The sequence below is a fragment of the Dermacentor silvarum genome, chromosome 3 (genome assembly GCF_013339745.2).
Source record: "Dermacentor silvarum isolate Dsil-2018 chromosome 3, BIME_Dsil_1.4, whole genome shotgun sequence".
In the NCBI taxonomy this organism is placed as follows: Eukaryota; Metazoa; Arthropoda; class Arachnida; order Ixodida; family Ixodidae; genus Dermacentor; species Dermacentor silvarum.
This window is the reverse complement of record NC_051156.1, coordinates 143,352,537-143,374,496: the sequence shown is the minus strand read 5'-3', so window position 1 is coordinate 143,374,496 and position 21,960 is coordinate 143,352,537. Positions and strand designations below refer to the sequence as shown.

Below are 21,960 nucleotides of genomic sequence, written 5' to 3'. Positions count from 1 at the left end.
GGTGGCTGTGTGTGTGCTGAGTGTGTGTGCGTGTGTGCGTGTGTGCGTGTTGTGTGTGTGTGTGTGTGTGGTGTGTGTGTGTGTGTGTCGTGTGCGTGTGCGTGTGTGTGTGTGTGTGTGTGTGGTGTGTGTGTGTGTGTGTGTGTGTGTGTGTGGTGTGTGTGTGTGTGTGTGTGTGTGTGTGTGTACAGTCGTGGCTGTGGGGCACCATACCCGCGACCTCATGATCAGCAGCCAGAGCGTCATCGCCACTTTACCTCTGTGGCGGGTTTTTAAGATTTCCTTTGCTGAAACTTCTAAAAGGTGAAATTATCAACAAAACAGCTCAGACGGTGGCCGTCAATAAAGGCAGGTGGGAATAATACTTGATAACGACGTTCGTAGTGTATGTGTCATCATACCATCCGCCGTTTCGACCAGGCCCTAATCACTCTTCAGAAACGATATCAACGGCGATATTGCAGAAGAACTTTCAATGGTCGTTCGCCCCGCCAGGTGGCTAGCGTAGCCCCATTTTGTTTTGCAATTCCGCACGGAATTCGTCCATGTTGCGTTTCGTTTAGAACTCGTTATTATTCACGAAAAAAATCCATTCCGCGGATCAGAATCGCCTTGCCAAACCTAGACGGCGTTCCAACGTACGTAGATTGCGGCAGGGGCCGAGAATGGCTCTTACGTGGAGCCCCCCAGCTTCTCGGAGTATAGACGCAGTTATCGTTGAGAAAGCACCTCGCTCAGAGGGAATGACCTAGTCCAACGGCCGGGGCCGAAGAAATGTGGCTGTGCGTCGCGCTCCCAAGTGGTCGTAAAGAACGCCCACTGAACACGAGACTTCCATCAGCGACCAGCCGAGAGCCAAACCAGCCGTGAATGCGCGCGGCCGTCTTGCTTTCGTTTCAGCATGAGCTAGCTGTGCATTGCGATTACCTGCGTCTTTGCGTACCTTTTCTCTTTCCTTCTCCCGTTTTTTCAGCAGCAGTATGCGTGTCCAGATATTGCCGCTGCTTTCGCCATCGCATTTATCACTGTTTCTACCATTCGTCCAGGTGCAACTCACCTTTATTTCCTTTTTCTACCACGTCATTTCACAATGGCGGCACAGAGGTTTCACTATGACAGGCCATGGCGGAAATGAACTGCACTGCCCCGTATTTCCAGTTTAATATTGTTTAATATGATTTTTATTGTGATAGCAATTATATGGACAAGCACATTTCTGCCGTCGCCGTGATGTTCCGTATAAAGTTCAAACACGATAACATCGTCGCCGCCCGCCGTACTCTGTATATGTGAGTGAAAGCTTGCGAGGGTCAGCCGGTGATCGCGGCTCAATCTCGCGCGCGTGAGACAGAAAAGCGGGGCGGATGCGTGCCGTCTTCTGTGGTGGCGCTCGAAGCACGGGGAGGGGGCGAGGGAGGGAGGAGGGGGCGTTCTACTGCGGCTACGGCTGCTGCTTACGGCGTGGCCGCGCGGACGCCGTATCTTCACAGCGATCTGCGACGTCCACAAAGTGTGCGCCCGCGCGAGCCTCATCTTCAAAGCGATCTGCAATGTGGACAAAGTGCAACCAGTGCCGGTAGCTTCGTATGCGCTGTACTTTCAGCGTTTAGTTCGCGTTGAAGGGAGAGACAGCACGAAAGTAAATTCGCTCGCTGCTGCGGCCACGTTTCCTGAGTGCAGCGTTTTGACAGCTAGTTTCCGCGGTCATAGAGCGAGATGCGTTCATGTTTATCGGTGCGCTAGTGGCGCCGTGGTTTGTAATTTAGTTCATAAGCGAATGTTTGTAAGTTTATAGGGCCAGTAAAACTAATATCGTTACTTCGTATACCTGTCTACTAATTTGCTATCGCAATCGGTGCTTCGCCATTCGGGCGTAACTGCGACTTTTTTCTAAGCTGAAACTTTTGTTAATCTTCATAATCTTTCCGTGCTCACGGAAAGTCGAGTATTTATTTTCTCAAGAAACATTTTCCTTCCTGCAACAACTCCTCATTATCAACTAGAAGTTGTCAGAGTGAGAGTTTTGGGCGATAATCGTTACTTTTATCCTTTTTTTTGTTAATTTTCTGTTGCGCTCTGTCGGAGATCGTCCTGTACATATTCGATGCAGCGCGTGTTCTTGAGGAGGTGACCGTTATAAAATTAGCTGTTCTGTTTTACATACGACTCTTCTAGCACACAACATGTTCGTGACGTCAGCGGTGGCGCTGCGCTATCATTTAGCATTCACTGTAATCTTTGCAATACCGTCTGCCTTGTAAGATGTAACCGTCATATTTGAAGCAGTTATGGATACTGAGAAGCGTAAATGTCGCAGCAGCCTGGTTGCAGGAGAGCGTATGCGCCTAGAGCACTGCGCGGGCCGAATTTTTCAGCCCGGGCCGGCCCGGGCCCGTTTTTACGTTGGGCTGCCCTCCCGAGCCGGCCAAAAGCTTTTATAGCGAGACTCGGGTCCGGGCATAATCTACGTTACCCGCCCGGCCCGGCCCGCCACCCCTTTACCTTAGGCCCGAGCCCGGCCCGGCCCGGCTCGAACCCGGCCCAAGACCGAAAAAGACCACCGAGCGGCATTAAAAAAATAAAGAAAATTATAGGAATTTATTCTTAAAGCATAAATACATGTCATATGCAATTATGAACACCATTTGAGCGGTATGAACGCAAATACCAGCGCGCAAAGTAGTACGAATGACCCTGCCGAGCAGTAGCGCCAGCAGTTTCTGACAGGGCGACCTTGATGCGGCCCAATCCACTTCTATCGCCGCGCCGCCACAGTATTTTTTCCCGTCGGGCGCCTCACTGCAAAGCATGCGTTGCCCCAGCCGCTCGTCCCACTCAACGGTATTCTAGTACATACTAGCCGAAGCGCAGCCACGACCGGTCGTGAGGGCAGCGCATGGATGGAGTTAATGCAGAAGAAAAGCTTCTAATTCCTCCATGGTGCAGCGTAATGCGTTGCTGCTAGGCGACTGGTTGAGAACATGCGTGCACTCATGGATAAACGCAGTGCCATATTTCAGCCGCGTGACGAATTATGTTACCAGTCATCATTTTACCAATTCGCCTATGAAGAATCAACAAGTCGTGAACGCGCTTACACCGCGCTGAAAGCATTAATTACATTGATTTAGCTAAGGATTACAATGACATGCTTTGATTTGAGGCAACGTCAGTCTTTCTGGATTTATACACTCTGTTCAAACAGCGCAAAAATACGACGGAAGAAGAAAAGGGAAGCACACAGGAGTAGCACTGCTAGCTTCAGCTGCGCCGGGGCAACAGGGTTTTCAGAGTCGAGACGCGCGAGGATAACTCGCAGCACGTTACATGCACACCACCAGAAAGATCGAGCCCGGCCCGGGCCCGCGTCGCAATACCCGAGCCCGGCCCGAGCCTGGGTCAAAAAGCACATGCCGTGCCCGAGCCCGGCCCGAGCCCCTGACAAAACTGCCCTACCCAGCCCGACCCGCCCCACAGGCCTGGCCGGGCTCGGCCTGTGGGCCGGACTCGGGCTTTCGGGTAAGCCCGAGCCCATGCAGTGCTCTATATGCGCCTATATGTGTAGAATTCAGTGTGCGATGGCGCCGATGTCTACTGCATCTGAGTCGAATATCACGCATTCGTAGACAATAGCCAGAATAGTACACCCATTTTCACTCGGTATCTTTGTACATCTAGGTCAATTACTCGCAGGAAACCCTGATCATGAGAACAAAATTTACAGAAGAATAAAATTGGGTTGGAGTGTATACGGCAGGCATTGCCAAATCCTGACTGGGAGCTTATCACTGTCGTTGAAAAGAAAAATGTACAATCATTGCATTTTACCGGTGCTAGCATATGGGGCAGAAACTTGGAGGTTAACAAAGAAGCTCGAGAACAAGTTAAGGACCGCACAAAGAGCGGTGTAACGAAAAATGTTAAGGCTAACGTTAAGAGACAGGAAGAGAGCGGTGTGCATCAGAGAGCAAACGGAGATAGCCGGTATTCTAGCTGACATTAAGATAAATAAATGGAGCTGGGCAGGTCATGTAATGCGAAGGATATATAACTGGTTGACTATTGGTGCACAGAATGGATACCAAGAGAAGGTAAGCGTAGTCGAGGACGGCAGAAAACTAGGTGGGGTGATGAAGTTAGAAAATTTGTTGTATTCATCTATTTCATCTATCGCAAGTTGTATTCATCTACCGCAAGACAGGGGTAATTGGAGATCGCATGGAGAGGCCTTCGTCCTGCAATGGACCTTCATATAGGCTGATGATGATGATGTTTCTACAACCGTGCTTTAGCGCACCATGCTTGTTGTTCTCATTCCCTTTAATGCCAGCAAAGCGGCTTCTCTTTAACCGGCTTTTCGTCTTCCATTAGTGTCACCCAACTAAACTGCACCTTCAAAAAATCTTGACATCCTGAAACGAAAGCCAATTTTCTCTAAAGCTTTCTAAGTAGCCGACAACACAGACGACACATACAACTTGGCTTGGATGTTGTGCCGTCGTAGCCGTCGTTACTAAGAGCTTCGCAAACACATCTATATGCTGTCTACAGCGATGTGGCATTTCATAACTTTAAGCCGAATTCCTGTTCTTCCACCTACTTTACCCATTGAATCAGCCTAATGATAAAAAAAATTATCGATTGCCGAAAACTTGCAACGAAGAGGCGGCTAGGCCCAAAATGTGGCGTCAACAGTATGTCCGCCCTGGAACGTAGTAACTCCTAAGACGAGGCCATGCTTTAGAAAAAAAGTAAATGATACCTGCCGAGATCAAACAATGTGTTGTTCATTCAAGCTTTGCGGCTTACGGCAAAAGAAAAAGTGCGATGCCACTATGTTGTTTGTTCCTTCTTTCACTGCCGTAAGGGTGCTGGCTTGGTGGCTATAGCGTGGCTTCGCTTGGTACGAGGTCGGGGACGCGATTCCCGGCCGCGGCGGTCGCATTCGAAGGAGGTGGAATGCAAAAACGATCCCATACAGGTGCTCTCGATGCACGTTAAAGATTGCCCGTGCGGTAATAGTTAATTCGAAGTCCTCCACTCTGACATCGCAAATTAGTGATCCCGTTCGGCAGTTTTGGGATTGTGAAATCGCGTAATTTCATTTCGTCGCATTCTTCTCAGAAAACTCAGTTTGAAAACTGCTTAGCTTGAAACACAACATTTGGCAGGTGTATTGCTTTACCGCTGACGTTAAACTCAGCCCTCCGTAGCAGCTGAGTTTCCAGAGAAATTGATCTCCTTCTCCTGGAAACCCAGGGAAGGAGATCGAAGCACGCGATTCCCTGCTTTTGTGCGACACCAACTTAAATGACGTGAAGTAATGTCTTTTTTTTTCTCAAGTTCACGTGTTACACTGTGAGACAGTGGCGTTTATGCCTAAAAATACGATGCATTCGAGCAGATTATCCTTGAATTCATTTCGGAGCTGGTTTCTCTTGATTTCGACTTTATCCTGCTATCACCCATTTCGTTTCTTTTCTGTTCCCATGAGGGTGTGTTTAACTCACTAGCCCTATGCTAATCTCTAGCCTAACCAGAAGCAGGCGATGCATAAAACTGAAGTTTGTCCATTATAATTCACGAAATGTATGGGACATTCGCTCGCTCAATTTCTCCTTCCTTGTGTCTCTGCAGGGCCCAGTTGCTTGCGCCAGTCCTGGGGGTCATTCGGCCAACGACGAGTGCGACCACCCAAGATAGGCGATTTGCCACGGTGAGTTCCAACAAGGTGTCCAATCGGGCTGTAGCGTGCAGTAAAGTCCGATTGCACTGCTAATTTATTTTATTCCGGTAGCCTTCTTTTTCTCCCGTTGTGATGCGCTGGCAGGAAGTAATGGTTTCCAACGAGGCGCACAATTCTCTCAATATCCCACACACGTGCGCGTTTGCAACAGTTGAGTTCATGGAACTAGCCAAGTGGCACCTACTCATGGCGGCACATTTGAAACGTGCAGGCTTCCAATGTGTTAACTCAACTGATTTTTTTTTCAATGTATTGCAAGGCGCACTTATAGTTAATATTTCGCATTCCGGTTTGAAATACACTATTTGGCTCATCAGACTTAAGCACTGATTTTCATTACTGTGCACTCCAGGTTTCTTGCTCTGCGCTTCGTTATTTAAACGTATTCCATCGGTCTGAGTTTCGCTCCACTAACATCTAGGAGCAGCTGGTGCATGAAACCCTGTCGTGGCAGTGGCTTAGCTTTTCTCGGTACGGCACATCAGCTGCTTAAGCTGCGCTCATTAAGCTGCCAATATTTTGCACAGTTTGCAATTGCAGCTATTTCTTTCATTAAACCTCCGGGTTTTTACTTAGGAATGGCCCGATTAGAGAGAGAGAGAGATAAATGAGATGGGAAAGGCAGGGAGGTTAACCGGAAGGTAGATATACAGTTTACTACCTTGCACTGGGGAAGGGGTAAGGGGAGACTGAAAGATAAAGAAAAATGCACACACATAGAAAGAATAAATAACACACGCGCGCACACACAAAGGAACTCAGGAGTGTCACAGTCGTTCAAGCAGCTCGCTTGTCCGGAGGAACCTCAGCAGCGCCCTCATCGCCTTCCGGTGTGAAGACAACGTCCGCGGGCACTCTAAGATCGTCTGCTCAGAAAGCGGCCGGTCGTCGAGGCGCGCCAGCGTCGTCACGAACAACTGTCTCTGGGAGCTGTGGCGGGGACAATGGCACATGATATGTTCGATTGTTTCCCCGCTGTCGCAACTATCACAGGCAGCACTGTCAGCCATTCTGATGCGGCAAGCAAAAGCATTCGTAAAAACATACTCCAAGCCACAGTCTGCAGAGAGCAGTTGTCTCGATTCGGGAAAGTCCATATGGATTATGTGATCGGAGGGATGGGTCCAAGCGGTGCGGTCGAGTATACCGGAAACCTGGCAAGTTCCACATGGATCGAGTGGCACCAGGCGCGAATATACGAAGCTTCGTTGCTGCATCGGTTCTTAAAAGTGGGATGGGTTCCTTCACAGCATTTTCGTTAGACCTCCTAGCAGCTTTATCGGCCTTTTCGTTACCCATGATGTCGCAGTGGCCTGGAAGCCACTGAAAAGTAATATCATGTCCTTTTTCTACTAGTTGGTGATATATCTGCCTTATTTCCAGCACAAGTTGGTCTTGTGGTGCACGACGCAGAGCGGATAGCAGACACTGCAGGTCAGCCTGTATAAATACTCCATTTTCGTGGTAAATCTTTATTAAGCATGTGAAGGGCGCTGCGAAGTGCAGCGCCCTTCACAAGTTTTAAACTGAAAGGTCATGGCTTTTTCGGGGAAGATCATAGGTCCTATAGATCCGTCAGGAGTTGGCGAGCCATCAGTGTAAATGTGAAGGTGGTCCTTGTACGTCTCGTGCAGCATGAGTAGAGATAGCTGCTTGAGAGCTGTTGACGATAGTCCTGCTTTCGTTCGAGTCCCTGGTACCGAGAGTCAAACTTGTGGGCGAGCCAAACACCAAGGAGCGGATAGCAGCCTCTCGGCAGGCGTATAATCTCGAGGGAGGCAGTCACGGTATGTCGATATCAGCTGGCAAAAGGAGGCCTTGTGTCGGTCTTTCGGCAGCGTGGCGAGGTGATAGAAAGGGGCGCGGGCAATGTGCCTGATGTGTGCTCTGAGCACTTCCAATGTCATATGAGTTGTTACTGGGTAATCTTGAGCTATCGCGATTGTTTACGCTGTCGGTGTACAGCGCGGTAATCCAAGACACACCCTGAGTGCCTGAGCAATCTCGATTGTGCGGATGTTGCTTCTGCAGGTACTGCTAAATACAGGTAAGCTGTACCTCAGATATCCGAGAAACAGTGCCTTGTAGAGTTGTAACATCGCCTGTACTGACGTTCCCCATGTTGTTCCTCCAAGAAATTTGAAAATGTGTGAAATGGCCGTTAGGCGTTTCTTCAGATAGGCCACATGAGGACTCCAGCTGAGGTCTCGATCAATGATCACCCCTAATAATGTATGCCTCCTTGCGTAACAGACGTTTTGCCCATTGATGGATATGGCGTACAGACGTCATTGGCTTCCGCGTTAACGCGACCAGCGCACATTTCTCAGGTGAAATCTGGAGGCCTTGTTCGCTAAGATACGCCGATATTGAAGTCGCTGCTTTTTGAAGCCTCGCGCGCACCTGAGGACGTGCTACACCTGACACGCAGATGTCATCGGCGTACATTGATATCTGGACAACACTTGGTATGCGTTCCACGAGACCAACAAGAACAAGGTTGAATTGTGTGGGGCTCAATACGCCACCTTGGGGAACACCACGGTATGTGTAGTGTTGTGAGGTCGGACCGTCATAGGTCTGGTACCGATTACGTTATTCACGTTGGTTATATATGTGAGACAGAGTGCATTATAAAATTCTGTTTACGGTGATGACAAAAACCTTGAGAGAAATGCATGCACAAAAGAAATATGTGCTACCACCAGAACTCTCAAAAACGTTGTGGAAAAGCTGCGCGACATGTAATACTTTGTGTAGCCTAGATTTGTTGATATCCTGATCTGAACTATACGATCACGGCCGCTGGATAAAAATATGGATATCCAGCGGCCGTGATACGATATTGCGCGGTCTCTAGAGCTGCGTCGCACATAATACGAAAAAAGAAGTTATATATATATATATATATATATATATATATATATATATGTATATGTATAAGAACGGATTTCCAAGCAACAGATGTAACTTTACCGGGTCTTCTTTGAACGCGTGATAACACAGAAATCTAAATCAGATGTAGCTTGCATACGGGCTCGAACTGATGTGCACAACATAAATGCGCGGCAAATCTTGTTCGATTACGGCAAGTGAAGTGAAAAAAAAGGAAGCCGCTCAAACTGTTACCCCGCGGTTTTTGCGATAATAACAGTTGCATTAGTTATTTAGATGTAAATACTTAAATAGCTAGCGGTTCAAACCACATGGAGCTTCGATGACGAATAATGCGGTGCTTCAATGGGGCCGCGGCAGAAGATTGACGTATCGTCGTGGTACGTTGCCATTTTATTGCGGTAAGGACTACATGAACACGACGACGACGAATTTTTGTCGTCGAATTCACTGTCAGATTCAGTATAAAGTGCAAGTGGGATAAGATCGCGCCCCGCGCTCCGTATTCTCTCGTTGCGAGGGCAAGCGTGCGAAGATATAGCCGAGAAGGGTGGTGGCGTGATGCGCGCCGTCCTCCCGCGCGCCAAATGGCGGATGTTACGTGATCAAGTGCGCGCGTAGACATGAGAGAGAGAGAGAGAAACAAGAAGAAAGCTGTTTCTAAGTTACGCTTCCGCGACAACATCTAAACAGAGATCGCGAAACCCACCTTTCTTCGTGTTTTGTTTAGCAGTCCGTGAAGGGATGCAGCCGTGACCACTTACTCCAGCTATATCTGTGCAATGTCGGAAAATAGGTAGCTAGTGTAAAAAATAAGAGGCGAACGTTATAATGCAGTATTGCTACCCCGTAGGCAATAACGGGGAGTTTCCGATAATAAAAGCTATTCATATGACAACTCTGTTGCTGACATGTTTGGCACATCGTTGTGACGATTGGAGGTTTATCTGACTTTTGCAACTGGAATGACTGCTTTGCGCTCTTTACAACAGAACGATATTACACTAAAGAAATCAATCACAAAGCTATTTCGGCGGACTAGCCTCCTTTCTCATAATTTCGGGAGAGGATGGAGCGAATAAACACATCAAACTTCTTAATCCGTGATTATTTTAGTAGAAAATTCACTCTTCCTTTCCGTAAATATATTTCATCTGTTGTTGATCACACTCGTACGTTATTAGCCGTATACGCACCCGCTGAATTAAGGCGTTCGGGGAATAGTCGTTTCCAGCAATCTCTAGCCGTCAAAACAATCTTTTTATGAATTTTTTATCTCTTATGATTGACATGTATGACCGGAAACCACGTTCTGATAAACGACGGCCGGAGCTGGGCGATGGGCCTTCCGTGTTTCCCTCAAAAAACACCAAGCCGTTATGCCATATCTACTCCGAGAGCTCACATACATCTTGAATTACCGGGTATCAAACGAAACTCAAAGATAGAAATGCTATAAAAGAACTTAGAGACGCTCGGCGAAGCATGAATGTATATCGCGGAACGATCCTCACCTGTTTTTTTTAATTCTTATTATTATTACTATTATTATTATTATTATTATTATTATTATTATTATTGTTGTTGTTGTTGTTGTTATTATTATTATTATTATTATTATTATTATTATTATTATTGTTATTATTATTATTATTATTGTTGTTGTTGTTGTTATTATTATTATTATTATTATTATTATTATTATTATTATTATTATTATTATTATTATTATTATTATTATTATTATTATTATTATTATTATTATTTGCATGGTTCTCACAGTAAATTTCACAGTATAGCGATTACTCGTTGAAGTAGTAGAGCGAGTTGGGGGGAAAATGGGGGCGGGCGCTGACGGGGATACATTGTTAAGGTGGTGGCTTGCCAGAGCACTCCTGGACAACGCGACCTTCCGGATATGGCGGCCGAACTGAAGTCGGTAGCTTGTTATCTGGCATCACCTAACGCTCCTCCGCGTTGCGTTCTGCATACTTCACAGGGGCGTGTTGGGCAACATTCTAGCGCGTTTGGAGCGACGCCAGCATAAGCGCTTGTACTCCCACGCCAGTTGCCGGTCAGTTTCAGTGTTTTTAGGCACCTCAGTTGCTGACGGAGAATCAAGCCGGCATCACTCGATCCATGTATTTCCCATAATTCCCATGCTGGATGAATTGCCCCCATAAAGTCAAGTCGTAAGTGTCTCTGCCGATTGGGTCTGTACGCACGCTTTAATGAAACACTGCCGCCTTTTTCTACAGTGCGTAACACATTGTGAACTATTAATACATCTTGGCACAAAATGACTGCGAAATACAGTGTGTTTCACTCAACTTCGGCCGAACTTTATAAATATGCAAATGCCATGTAGCTGGACCGAACTAAGCTAATGTTTTTTTTTTATTATTTTTGCTGTCGCTTGGAAATACTCAGAATATTTTTGCAACGAATTTATTTAGATAATTGTATAGTCTTATTTAGTTAATCAACTTCGCAAATATTATAGTTAGATGAAAAGTGTCAATGAGAAAATTGTAGAGCAACGTGTGACACTCCCGATACAGCTTTCTGTTGCTCAATACGTAAAAGTGTTTTCCCGAGCTTGAAAGAAGCCACGAATACACACGAAGTGCCTCGATCGGCCAGTCACGGGGCAATTTTTCGTGCATTTGCGGGCTTCTTTCATGCTCGGAAAAACACTTTTATGTAGCACGTATTGAGCAACACAAAGCTGTACGGGAGTTTCACATGTTGCTCTACAATTTTCGCATTGACACTTTGATCTAATTAAAATAATTGATAACTTGAATAATTAATTAGGACTGCATGAATATCTAATTAGACGGATTGCAAAAAATTATCTTAGTATCTCCATGCGATGGCAAAAAACATTACCTTGGTTCGGTTCAGCTACGCAGCCTTCATATTTTTAAAGTTTGGCCCAACTTAAGTGAAACGCCCTGTATTCATATCGCCTAAATCACCTAGTATCACAACTTCCGCTCCAATTGAACCCGCACTATTGTGAAGCTGCAGCAGTCACGTACAACTGCATGATCATCTTCGTATACGTTCAAGATCATTGATTTTTCCATTTATCGCATTTATCACATTTTTTCCATTTCCATGATATTGGCAGAGAGAGAGAGATAAGGGAACACACGCGAGGAGGTTAACCAGACGCATGTCAAATTTGCTATCCTGTCCTGGGGGAAGGCAATATTGGGAAAAAAAGAATAGGGAAGAACGTTGAGAGAAGCAACACTTGTTTAGCGCACACTGGGAAGTGTGCAGCAAATCTATGAACGGTCGTGAGACCTCTTGAATTCTGTTACTGTAGCGATGCCATCGTTACTTTCGATGTAAATTGATTTCAATGCAACGTGCCAGGCAGAAAGGTTCCGTGCAGACTAGCGAGGCGCCACCACTCTCGCTTAAATGTAAAACAACGAAAAGGAGACAGGGTATTTTGCAAGCCTTCTTCTGGCTTCCTGACGCTTAAAATCAAGTTTGTTCAAAAATGACGCCACTTGAACATTGATGTGCACTGCATGCATTATTGATGGTTCGCAGCAAGTCCCAAACTTAGGAAGTATGTATGGAATGATACGATATAGAAAGTTTTCCGAAAGCTTCGCCGAGATTTCTAGGAAATAGGAGCGGTCGTTTGCGCAACTATAAATGCCCACTTTCTTTTCCGAGGTTTATAATGGTACATCCGCAGTGTTTTGGTCTCCTCTTCCCATTTTTACATGTTAAGTGCATCAGGGCTTCTTTGAAAGCCCCCACGCAATTTACACCTGCCGCTTATGTGCTAGCAACCTTTGGTATTCGCGATTTGCCCGCCCACGTGTCGAATCCACTGCCCCCACTCACTGTTTAACAGCGAAGCTGTTAAGGGCTAGGTTCCAGGAGATCGTGTCCGCGTGTAGAAAAGCCGCGTGACCTAGCGGTACAGGAGAGGAAACGAAGAGTTCAACCCTGTGAGGATGCTGTGAGAAGCTGCGGATGAAAAGGTGAACGCGGAGTTGGGTTGGAGGAGTGGGATGTGAGAGGAGTTCGCCTTAGCGTCGCTTGCATATACGGACGTTTGGTCAAGGATTCTTGTCAGGGAACGTGGTAGAAAAGCGTGAGGAACGCACTAGGAACGCCTTCGCCCGTGGACGCCGACGCGTCCCATCCCCCGCAACGCGCTAGGAACGCCGTCGCCCGTGTACGCCGACCCAGTTCCTCGGACGCCGAGCCGGGCAATAAGTATAACCATCGTCTAAATGTCAAACTACACGTAGGCGTGCCGGCGCGCGAAAGCTCCCGCCCACGTGTCTCAAGCATGCGCCGGTGGTGCAGGACAGATCGTACGCGTCGATGAGCCAATCGAGCATAGATCGAGCACCTAATGCTTACGCACGCTAAGAAATAACGTTGTCCGACAGGGCGGCACCCATGGCGCCCGCTTCAGCGCGAATTCTCGTGATGGCTACGTTCTCACGCGCGTTGATCGCCAGTAACTATTGAAATGAGCTTTCACTTTCTCTAAACTCATCTAAAACGTTAGTTATGAGCGCATAGCGAGTTTTATTGCTGAGTTCGTTCTGCAATACCAGCGCCCGTAGGCCTAACGAGACGCGTCGGCATAGCAACAACAGGATGGTTGCTAATGGATCGTCTCGGCTTGGGTATGTTTGGCACGAGGCACCAGACGAAAATGCGAGCCAAGTGGGCATGCGCTGGCGCGTCTTGTAGGTTCAAACCTCTATTACTCTCGTGGCGCGGCAAACGCAAGGCGCGTGAGCGCGAGCTTTCGCGCGCCGGCACCAGTACATGTACTTTGGCAGTAAGTGTTAAAAAAATACCCCATTGTGCTACTCGGAGCCGGCACCGAAGCCTCTTTCCTGATTACGTAGCGAAAGGGTCGGTTTACCATTTTGTAGCTAAATTCAACAATAGCAAATCCCACCAGAGGGGGGAAGGGCTATGCCCTTTTTTTTGTGGTCACTTCTCGACGTTTGTTACTTTTGTGATAGTTTCACGCGGGCGCGCCTTTCACCCTTTATCGGAACTCGGTGATTAGTTGCTGCTTGTATCCGCTTTAAATATCTGGGGAGGAATAAATGTATAGTGGGCAACCACAAAACGTGCACGTTCCACTGATGTAGAGAGTATGTTGAGGGGAACTAGCGCAATAGAAAAAAAAAAGACAGGAGATGCACACAGGTAGAGGAAACGAACATCAGCGCCGTGCGCCTTATTTTTTGTTATTTTCTTCTAATTTATTGATTCCTTTTATTGGCTATGTGAGATCAACTAGACCAACAGTTTATCCTTCTTTCAAGTGGCAACGCGCCTGTTTAGGGCAAAAGTGTGCCACAGATAACGTTAAACCGGCTTTACTCTAGACCATTTGCTGAGTCAAAGATACTCAGACCATGGTCACATCCGTCGCTAGTTGAAGAAGCTGTTCGTGCACTAGTGCAGTTCTTCGAGTGCACCGTCCTTAGTTACTGCTCATATAGTCCTCCTCAGCACCCTTCCTCGTGTAGGCAGTGCTCGCTCTCTCTCTCTCTCTCATTCTACTCCCCTTTTCTTTACACTGTATTAACGGCAGCAAACCAGACGTTTGTCAGGTTAACCTCTCTCTCACGGACACAGTGACGACGACCTAATATCAGTAGTGTACATACCGGTGCAAACTCGAATGAACTCATATGGTGGACAAGAGCACAGTACAGTTGCAACCCCCCCCCCCCCCCCCCCCCCACCGTAAAAAAAAATCATCCTTCGGAAATGCATGTAGATCTGAGATACTGATGCATCAAAGACAGCGAAGTTGTGCAAGCCGAGTTCCCAGGTTCTTCGTCGGAAGTACTAGGGATCTGTTTCCTGTCTATTCTTACTTATGATTCATCACAGACGCCACCTGCGCATTCTCACTGATGTCATACGGCTGCTTCGAGGCTCCCACGCAAGCTTCGTTGCCGAACCACGCCATCAGGTTTCGCCGTGGTCACAGTGAAATGTCCTGTCGGACCTCCTGCCCAGAGCAGATTAAAACCCGACGTGAAAAACAAAAAACTAAGAATTACTGACTAAAAAATACCGCGCGAAATAGCTTTCTTTACTGTAGAGATGCATACGCAAGGTAAGTTTTCATCTTATAATCGATGACAATTTCGTTTCGATGCAAAAAAAAAAAAAAATGCGGGTCGCGGACGCAAATGGCCCTTCGGGCTGTTTTAACGCGATAGCGTGAAAGGCCCCGTGTCGCCGAAAAACCGGCCTCGGCGTCGGTGTCAGCGCAGGCGTATTTCGTCGGCGTCCGCGGCCCCCCAAAAATCATTTCGTACCGGGACGATTACGCAGGCCCTCCGCATAGCGCAGAGACGTTAGTGAACCAATTGAACTTGTCGAAGTAAAATGCGTCTGAAGAATCGTTAAGCACGACTTAACCACAACCTACAGACGTGATTGCGTCGGATTGTAATTTGAATATACGAGCAAACATAATTCTCTTACGCGGAAGCGCAAACACAACCCCATTTTCCCGCATTTGTACAATTGTTACAACGACGCACCACGGTTTGTTCTTTGCAAGAACACCATCCAACTGGCGCTCGCCTCCTGACACGGAGCAAGAAATAATCTTCCTCCGTGCCTCCTGAGCAGTAGCGCGGGGAGGCGAAGTTGGAGGGAAAAGAAAGCTGCATTTGTCGGGAAGCCTGTCGCGAAGCATTTGTCGGGAAGCAGCCAGGCATCTTTGAATGCTATCGCGTTCCACTCCTAAAGGCGAAGCGTAAAGGGTGCTCCAAATTTTTTCATTGACATTTCACAACGAGCACGCCGCCGTCGGCTTTCACAGTCGCCTCACGACAACATTCATGGAAGTCCTCTCAGCAGTTCGCTGCAAAATTTCAGTGAGTCAACAGTTCCTCAGAGTTCTCGCTCTAAGAAATGTTCCTTGATTTGGTGTCATCTGTTAGAAATTTCAACACTGACCTGCATTTCAATCAGGGTCAGACCGTATGCGCCGTCTCCGCGGTCGTCGTCCCGTTATTGGTATTTTCGCTATTGTGACTTGTAAAGGTCCCAACAATGGGCAATGAAAAAAATAATAAATAAATAAAGCCCTTTCCTTAGGGTTACTTTTTGAATGCAGGCGCCCCCGTTTTTTTTTTTTGGGGGAGGGGGGGGAGGGGGGGGGGGCTTTCTCGCGCTTCGGTCTCAGCGGTCGCTTTAGCACTCGCCCCCAGCATGGATAAAATGGGAACCATGGAATTCTTTTTTTTTTTTTGTTCCGCCCGTCGCTGCAGTTTGCCAAACAACGAAAAACACAAACACTGTCAGCCCATCAACTGGGGTGGAGATGGAAGACCAGCGAAGCTGTATTATGGTGGGAATTATGTATTTCCAATTATGACTATTAAGATGTGATGGTGTCATTGGTTAGTTGAAGTATTAAAGAGTGACAAATATATATGATCCGGTGGTTTTTATTTATTTAGTGAGCACAGTGCCTTATGATCGCTACGATACACCGCCATAGGGTGTATGGCAAAGGTTGGCACGTTCTTTATAAACACGTCACCAATGGCGCGCGCGTTCGGTGCGAACGCGGGCAAAACGCCGTCGCCGTCGACAACAGTTGCGCGCGTCGTTTGTGTGACCGCACACACCCGCAGTCAAAACGCTGGCTACGGGGCGGAACGGCTAAACGCCGTTGTCGACACTATTAGGGAAGAGACGGGCGAGAGCCCAGAGAGAGACCAGGGCACAGGCGGCAGAGGCCGGCAAGGCTGCGCGCATGCGCCGCATTGGGAGAGCGGGTTCACACGCGCACAGTCTAGGGTGCCTCAATGCCCTCCTCGCGCACCGCTCCCCTTCCACTGGGAAGTCGCGTTTGCTCTCTGCTGTGCGTTCGCTCCCCGTGAAAGCGCGCGTCCCTCGCACTCGCGCGCTTTCACTCGCACATAGAGCATACGGTCAATGAGAGTTTTTTTTTTTTTTAGGGGCGAAGCTCCTTAGGGTGTGGGTCTGTCCCTCCTCTGTAGTATGTAGTAGTAGTAGTAGTAGTAGTAGTCGTAGTAGGTAGCCACGTCTACTTTTATGAAAAAAAAAGAAACACCGCATATCCACGGGGTGAATGATGATGAGTGGGCGAAGCTCCGGAGGGAATCATCGGTAAACCGTGAATCTTCCGTGTAATTCGCCCAGTCTCGCCGCACTAAATCGAACGATTGACTTCCACCAATGACACGCGCCATATGTGACGTCATTCCTATTTTATAACAGCGCCCTTCATTATAATTGCACCATCTCCCGCTTAAGGGGACGCTAGCACAAACGCGTTAGAAACATGCAGTACTCTCTAGTAAGGGGGAGAGGCCACAGCGTCTTACGCAGCCGTTTACACATGCCGGAACGTGCACCGCGTTTGCCGACGCCATCACATGACTGCTGATAGAGTATAACCCCCGTATTCATAAACGCTCCTCGACTTGAACTTGACTTGCCACCGCGTTCAACGCGTTTCGAACGCGTTTCGAACGCGCTGCCCAAGGCGGTGGCAAGTCAAGTTCAAGTCGAGGAGCGTTTATGAATACGGAAGTAAGGGGGAGAGGCCACAGCGTCTTGCACCAGCTTCTTACACGGGCCGTAACGCGCTAGCACAAACGCGTTAGAAACGCGCAGTCTTTCGTTAATGTTGGGCATTTATTGTTATCGTGGTGCGTTTGTCCATGTGCGCTTCATGGCGCAGTGGTTAGCGCCGCGCGTTCGGAAGCGAGGGGTCCCTGCTTCGATTCCGCGCTACGGACACAACTTTCGGAATTTTTTTTATTGCGATAGCAATTATATAGACACTCAAAAGCAGATTTCTGCCGTCGGCGTCGCCGTCACCGTCGCCGTGAGGTTCCGTATGACGTCAATGGAAATGAAATCGTCGCCGCGCGCCGAACGCTGTATGTGCGAGTGAAAGGGCGCGAGGGTCGCGCGCTTTCACGGGGAGTGAACGCACGGCGGAGAACAAACGCGCGTTCTGCACCGTGCTCGCTTAAGGGCTGCAGAAGTAGGCGTATCTTTCGTCCTTTACAATCACCATATATGTAGAGCAAACGCGCCTTCTTCCGACGCGCGAGAGGCCGCGGGGGAGGGGGAGGGAAGGGAGGCGACGTTTAGCTGCGGCACTAAGTGCCTATTTATATCAGAGGCTCCGGCAACAGTCACCAACGCCGCACGCATTTTGAGCGAACGCGGGCAAAACGCCGACGGCGTCGACAACAGTTCTGCGTGTTGCCGGCGCTGCTGCATGTCCAAGTTTATACAGCTGATAAAGCTAATATCATTACTCCGTATAGCTCTCTACAATTTTGCTATCGCAATTGATGCTTCGTCTTTCAGGTGAAACTGCGAGATTTTTTCATAAAAGTAGACGTGGCTACCTACTACGACGACGACGACTACTACTACTGCATACTACAGAGGAGGGACAGACCCACACCCTAAGTAGCTTCGCCCCTAAAAAAAGATTCACCGTCGCCGTCGCCGTGAGGTTTCCTATAGATAAAATCTTCGCCGCGCGCCGTATGCCCGAGCGGAAGCGTGCGGGGACGCGCGCTATCACGCAGAGCGAACGCACTCAATCACCCACGCGCAAGCAAGGAAACGGAAAGCCAGCGCCGGAGGGAGCGCGGGAGGGGGGGGGGGGGCGCACTTCTACTCTGCCAACAACCGCGCTCGTCGCTCGCTCGTCCGCACCGTCTCTTATCTCCACACGGCTCTGACTTTATGCGCCGTGCATTCGCCGCTCAGTTTCCGTTGAAGCGATAGACCGCGCGTACCTTCGCCCGCGGCGGCGTATGCGCTCGCTGCCAGCGTTTTGACAGTCGTTGTCTGCAGTGATTCAGTGTGATCTATTCATGTTTGGTTGTGCGCGCTCACACCACGCTTGTTCATTCAGTTAGTAATAGTCGGGCCACATTTTCCAACGCACGCTACACATGCAATGCTGCCCGGATCGGTAGTGCAGCACTACAGGTGTGTCCTCTTCGCACACGCTGCCTATGGGAAGCGCTTCTCATCAACACCACCGTTTCACACGCGTCTTCTCGTGGTCATCGAGTCTCTCTTCATGTCGGTCTACTTACGCCGCAGCACACCTGCTTACTCAATCAGCTCATGTTTACTACAATTCATATTGCTACCAAAGCCGCTCACCTTACTTCGTATGACATTGCTGTGTTGCTATCGCCTTTATTGCTTCGCCCTTAGGGCGAAAGTGTGACATTTTTTTGTGTGACCACACGCAACCGCTGTCAAAATTCTGGTGCGAGCAAGCGCGCCAGCAGCAGCGGGCGAAGGTTTATGGGGAATATCGCTTCAACGGCAACTAAGCGGTGAAAGCGCAGCGCATACAAAGGTAGGAGCCGTGTTGCAGATCGCTTTCAAGATACGGTGCGCGCGACCGCCCGGCGCCGCGCAAAGTACAAGTTGCTCGCAGAGCAGAAGCCGCAACCCCTCCCTCCCGCGCTGCCTTCGCGCTGCCCTCCTTTCGCGTGGGAGATTGAGTCGCCAGTTCCCCGTCGCTCGTTGAGTTGTTTCTCAGGACGAACGGCATGCAACCGGGCCATGGCGAGTCCTAAGGGCAACTGATAAGAGCGCTAGCGCGATGTCTACGTGACGGAACTGCTAAACGCCGTTGTCGGCACTGTTAGGGAAGAGACGGGCGACAGCTCAGAGAGAGAATTGCGGCACAGGCGGCAGAGGCCAGCAGGGCTGCGCGCATGCGCCGCAGTGGGAGAGCGGACACATACACGCATAATCTAGGGTGCCTCGATGCCCTCCTCGCCCACCGCTCCCCTTCCATTGGGAAGTCGCGTTTGCTCTCTGCCGTGCGTTCGCTCCCCGTGAAAGCGCCCGTCCCTCGCCCTCGCGCGCTTTCACTCGCACATGCAGCATACGGCCCATGAGAGTTTTTGTCTACACTGGAAGCGACCATCGAAATGTGTGAGCCCTTAACAGCTTCGCTGTAAAAAGAAAAAGAAAAGAAAGAATAAAAACGTTCGTTATAAATCACACTGGGAATGTTTTCGGGAAATATTGACCACATATATCACTGGAGCCTGGTGCAGCGACGAGTAAAAGCGCATCTCGGCTACCCGAGGCATATGCAATCCACTAAGGCCGACAGAGTAGCACCGTGTCGCTTTTTTGCCCGTTGTGTCCCCCGATATATTATATCTAATTCGTCTGTGCAGTCGCGTATTGCGTTCTGCTAACTCTATTTGCTCTAGACGTGCTAGGATAGCAACACAGTGCTTTATTTTTTTTATTTTTTTCCGTAGCATTTTGCTATTTCGGTTGTGACGGCGTTTCTTGGAAGCCAAGAAGGACATGCTTTGTTCAGTGCTTTTTGTTCTTTAACCTGCAATGACTCTTTTCGGCGTATACGAGTTTCAACATAATGGTGCGAATTCCGAGAGCGTTGGCCATACAACAGTGCTTCTTTGTAGACGCTTTTAGTTTTCTTTTATCTTTCCGTAGCCATTGCAGAAAGCACACAAAAGCAACTCTTCTTTTTCTTTTTTTCTTCTAAGAGATAAAACTACTAGAGAAAGCAAACAACCTTCTTTCCTTTACATTTAAGTTGTCAGTACGAACCTGCACACCTTAAGCGCCCACGACAGTTTTGCCCTGTATAGGCTTGCCGACGAGAATATCACAATTCCACATAATTTAGTAGAGCTATATTTTAACCCCTTATGGACGAGTGCTGCCTACAGGCAACATACCAGAAAAAAAATTAATCGCTGGTCTTTAGTGCGAAGTTTCCGGCTAAATGTCTTTGGCCAACATTGAATGATCGGCAGCAAGCGTCATTTGTTGGTTTACAGCAGAAATACATGATGAGAGGAAGTAGTATGACACGCGACGAGCTTTTGTTTGAAACCTCGCTCAGAAAGACAGACCGATGCACGATCTGCGGCTGAACTGTTATCGTACACTTAATGTGAAGCGAATAATATGTACATCTATGGTTCACATATGACTGGAGCGGTCGGTACAAATTCCAAATAAAGCCATAGGTAACTTGGGGCGAAGCCCATATCCAGTTTTCTTCCTGGTGTTTTGTGTCTATTGCTGAAAACATTTCCTCAAGTTATTTTCTTCGTTTTCGTTGATTATACTTATCGTCGGCGTGTTTTGCCCACTTGAATCGAAAATAAACGTGTTTTTTTTTCTTCAAATATTTATATCTCTCCTTCATAATGGTTTATAGGACGCAAGTGTCAAATCTACTTGGCGTATACAGCCTCTCGCATTTTTGGCTATATCGTGCGAGAACACTATAATATGGTCGTACGTCGTCCCGAAGGGAACATCGCATTAGACGACTCTTGCACAGGAGATCGCTTAGTGCACTTGAGAGTACTTCGGTCGGTCTCGCTGATTATCGCCGCTTAAAGGCGCTGAAATGAAGCGTGATTGAGGCTCGTGCGATATAGCTAAAAAATGCGGGAGGCTGTGTTTGCCTGTAGCGAACAAATGGGAACGCGTCGCATGTGTCAAGAATATCACTGTATGAAAAAAAGAGGCCTCAATATTTTAATTGCTTGAACAGCGTGCAATTGTAACTCCATTTCTAGTGTTTCATTGATCGAGCAGAGACAACGCTGAAAATTGTGATAAACATTTTTTTTTTTTGAGTGAAGTAGTTCCGGCCTGGGCCCTGTTGTAGCTGTCTTCTGTGAATTCGCGCCTCAGGGCTGGCCAAAGACACGTTCAGTCATCACGATGCGATGGAAGGAGTTGCATTTTGTTGTTTCATTTATGTCCGTACAAACACGTGCTCGCTCGAGCTGACCGGCAACCTGTGTCGTTTTTCTTCACAAACACGATGCGAGAGATGCGAAGAAATGCTCGTGACAGCATGTTACTGTCAAGCGTGCGAAATGTGCATGGTTCCTGGCGCTTATTCCCGAAAAATATACCATATGAAGAAGCTCTTCCTAATATCTAGGTTGCCACTGTCGATTACGAGAGCACCGAAGATCATGCGTATTCTTTTTTTTATTTTTTTATTTTTTGACGAGTTCAGTTCGTAACGGCATGCCTGTCTAAGAAATGCGGCTGTGAAAGCATGCCGACCTCCTCGTGCTGTGCGACTCAGCGCCGCTGGTTGTCACCGACTCTGAGAGAATTCCTTTCCTGCGTTCCTAAGCAGGAAAACGAGAGCAAAAAAAAAAAAGAGCCTAATGCAATGACAGTAGAGTCCCTACGCGGTATTACGAAATTCTCGAAGGGGCTGAAACAAGCACTCAGCTGCCGCT

General features: G+C 48.1%; 1 protein-coding gene across 4 annotated transcripts in view; it reads left to right on the top strand.

The window, feature by feature from the left end:
- The window catches only part of LOC119445867 (calcium/calmodulin-dependent protein kinase kinase 1-like), a 258,301-nt gene that overhangs the window by 167,714 nt on the left and 68,627 nt on the right, over window positions 1-21,960 (top strand). For 2 of the 4 annotated variants that reach the window (XM_049663686.1, XM_037710171.2), the window contains exon 2: window positions 5,638-5,716. The exons of the other annotated variants lie outside the window; for them this stretch is intronic. In XM_049663686.1, coding sequence (XP_049519643.1) covers window positions 5,638-5,716 — 79 coding nt within the window. The remainder of the gene's footprint in view (window positions 1-5,637; window positions 5,717-21,960) is intronic. 4 annotated transcript variants of the gene reach the window in all.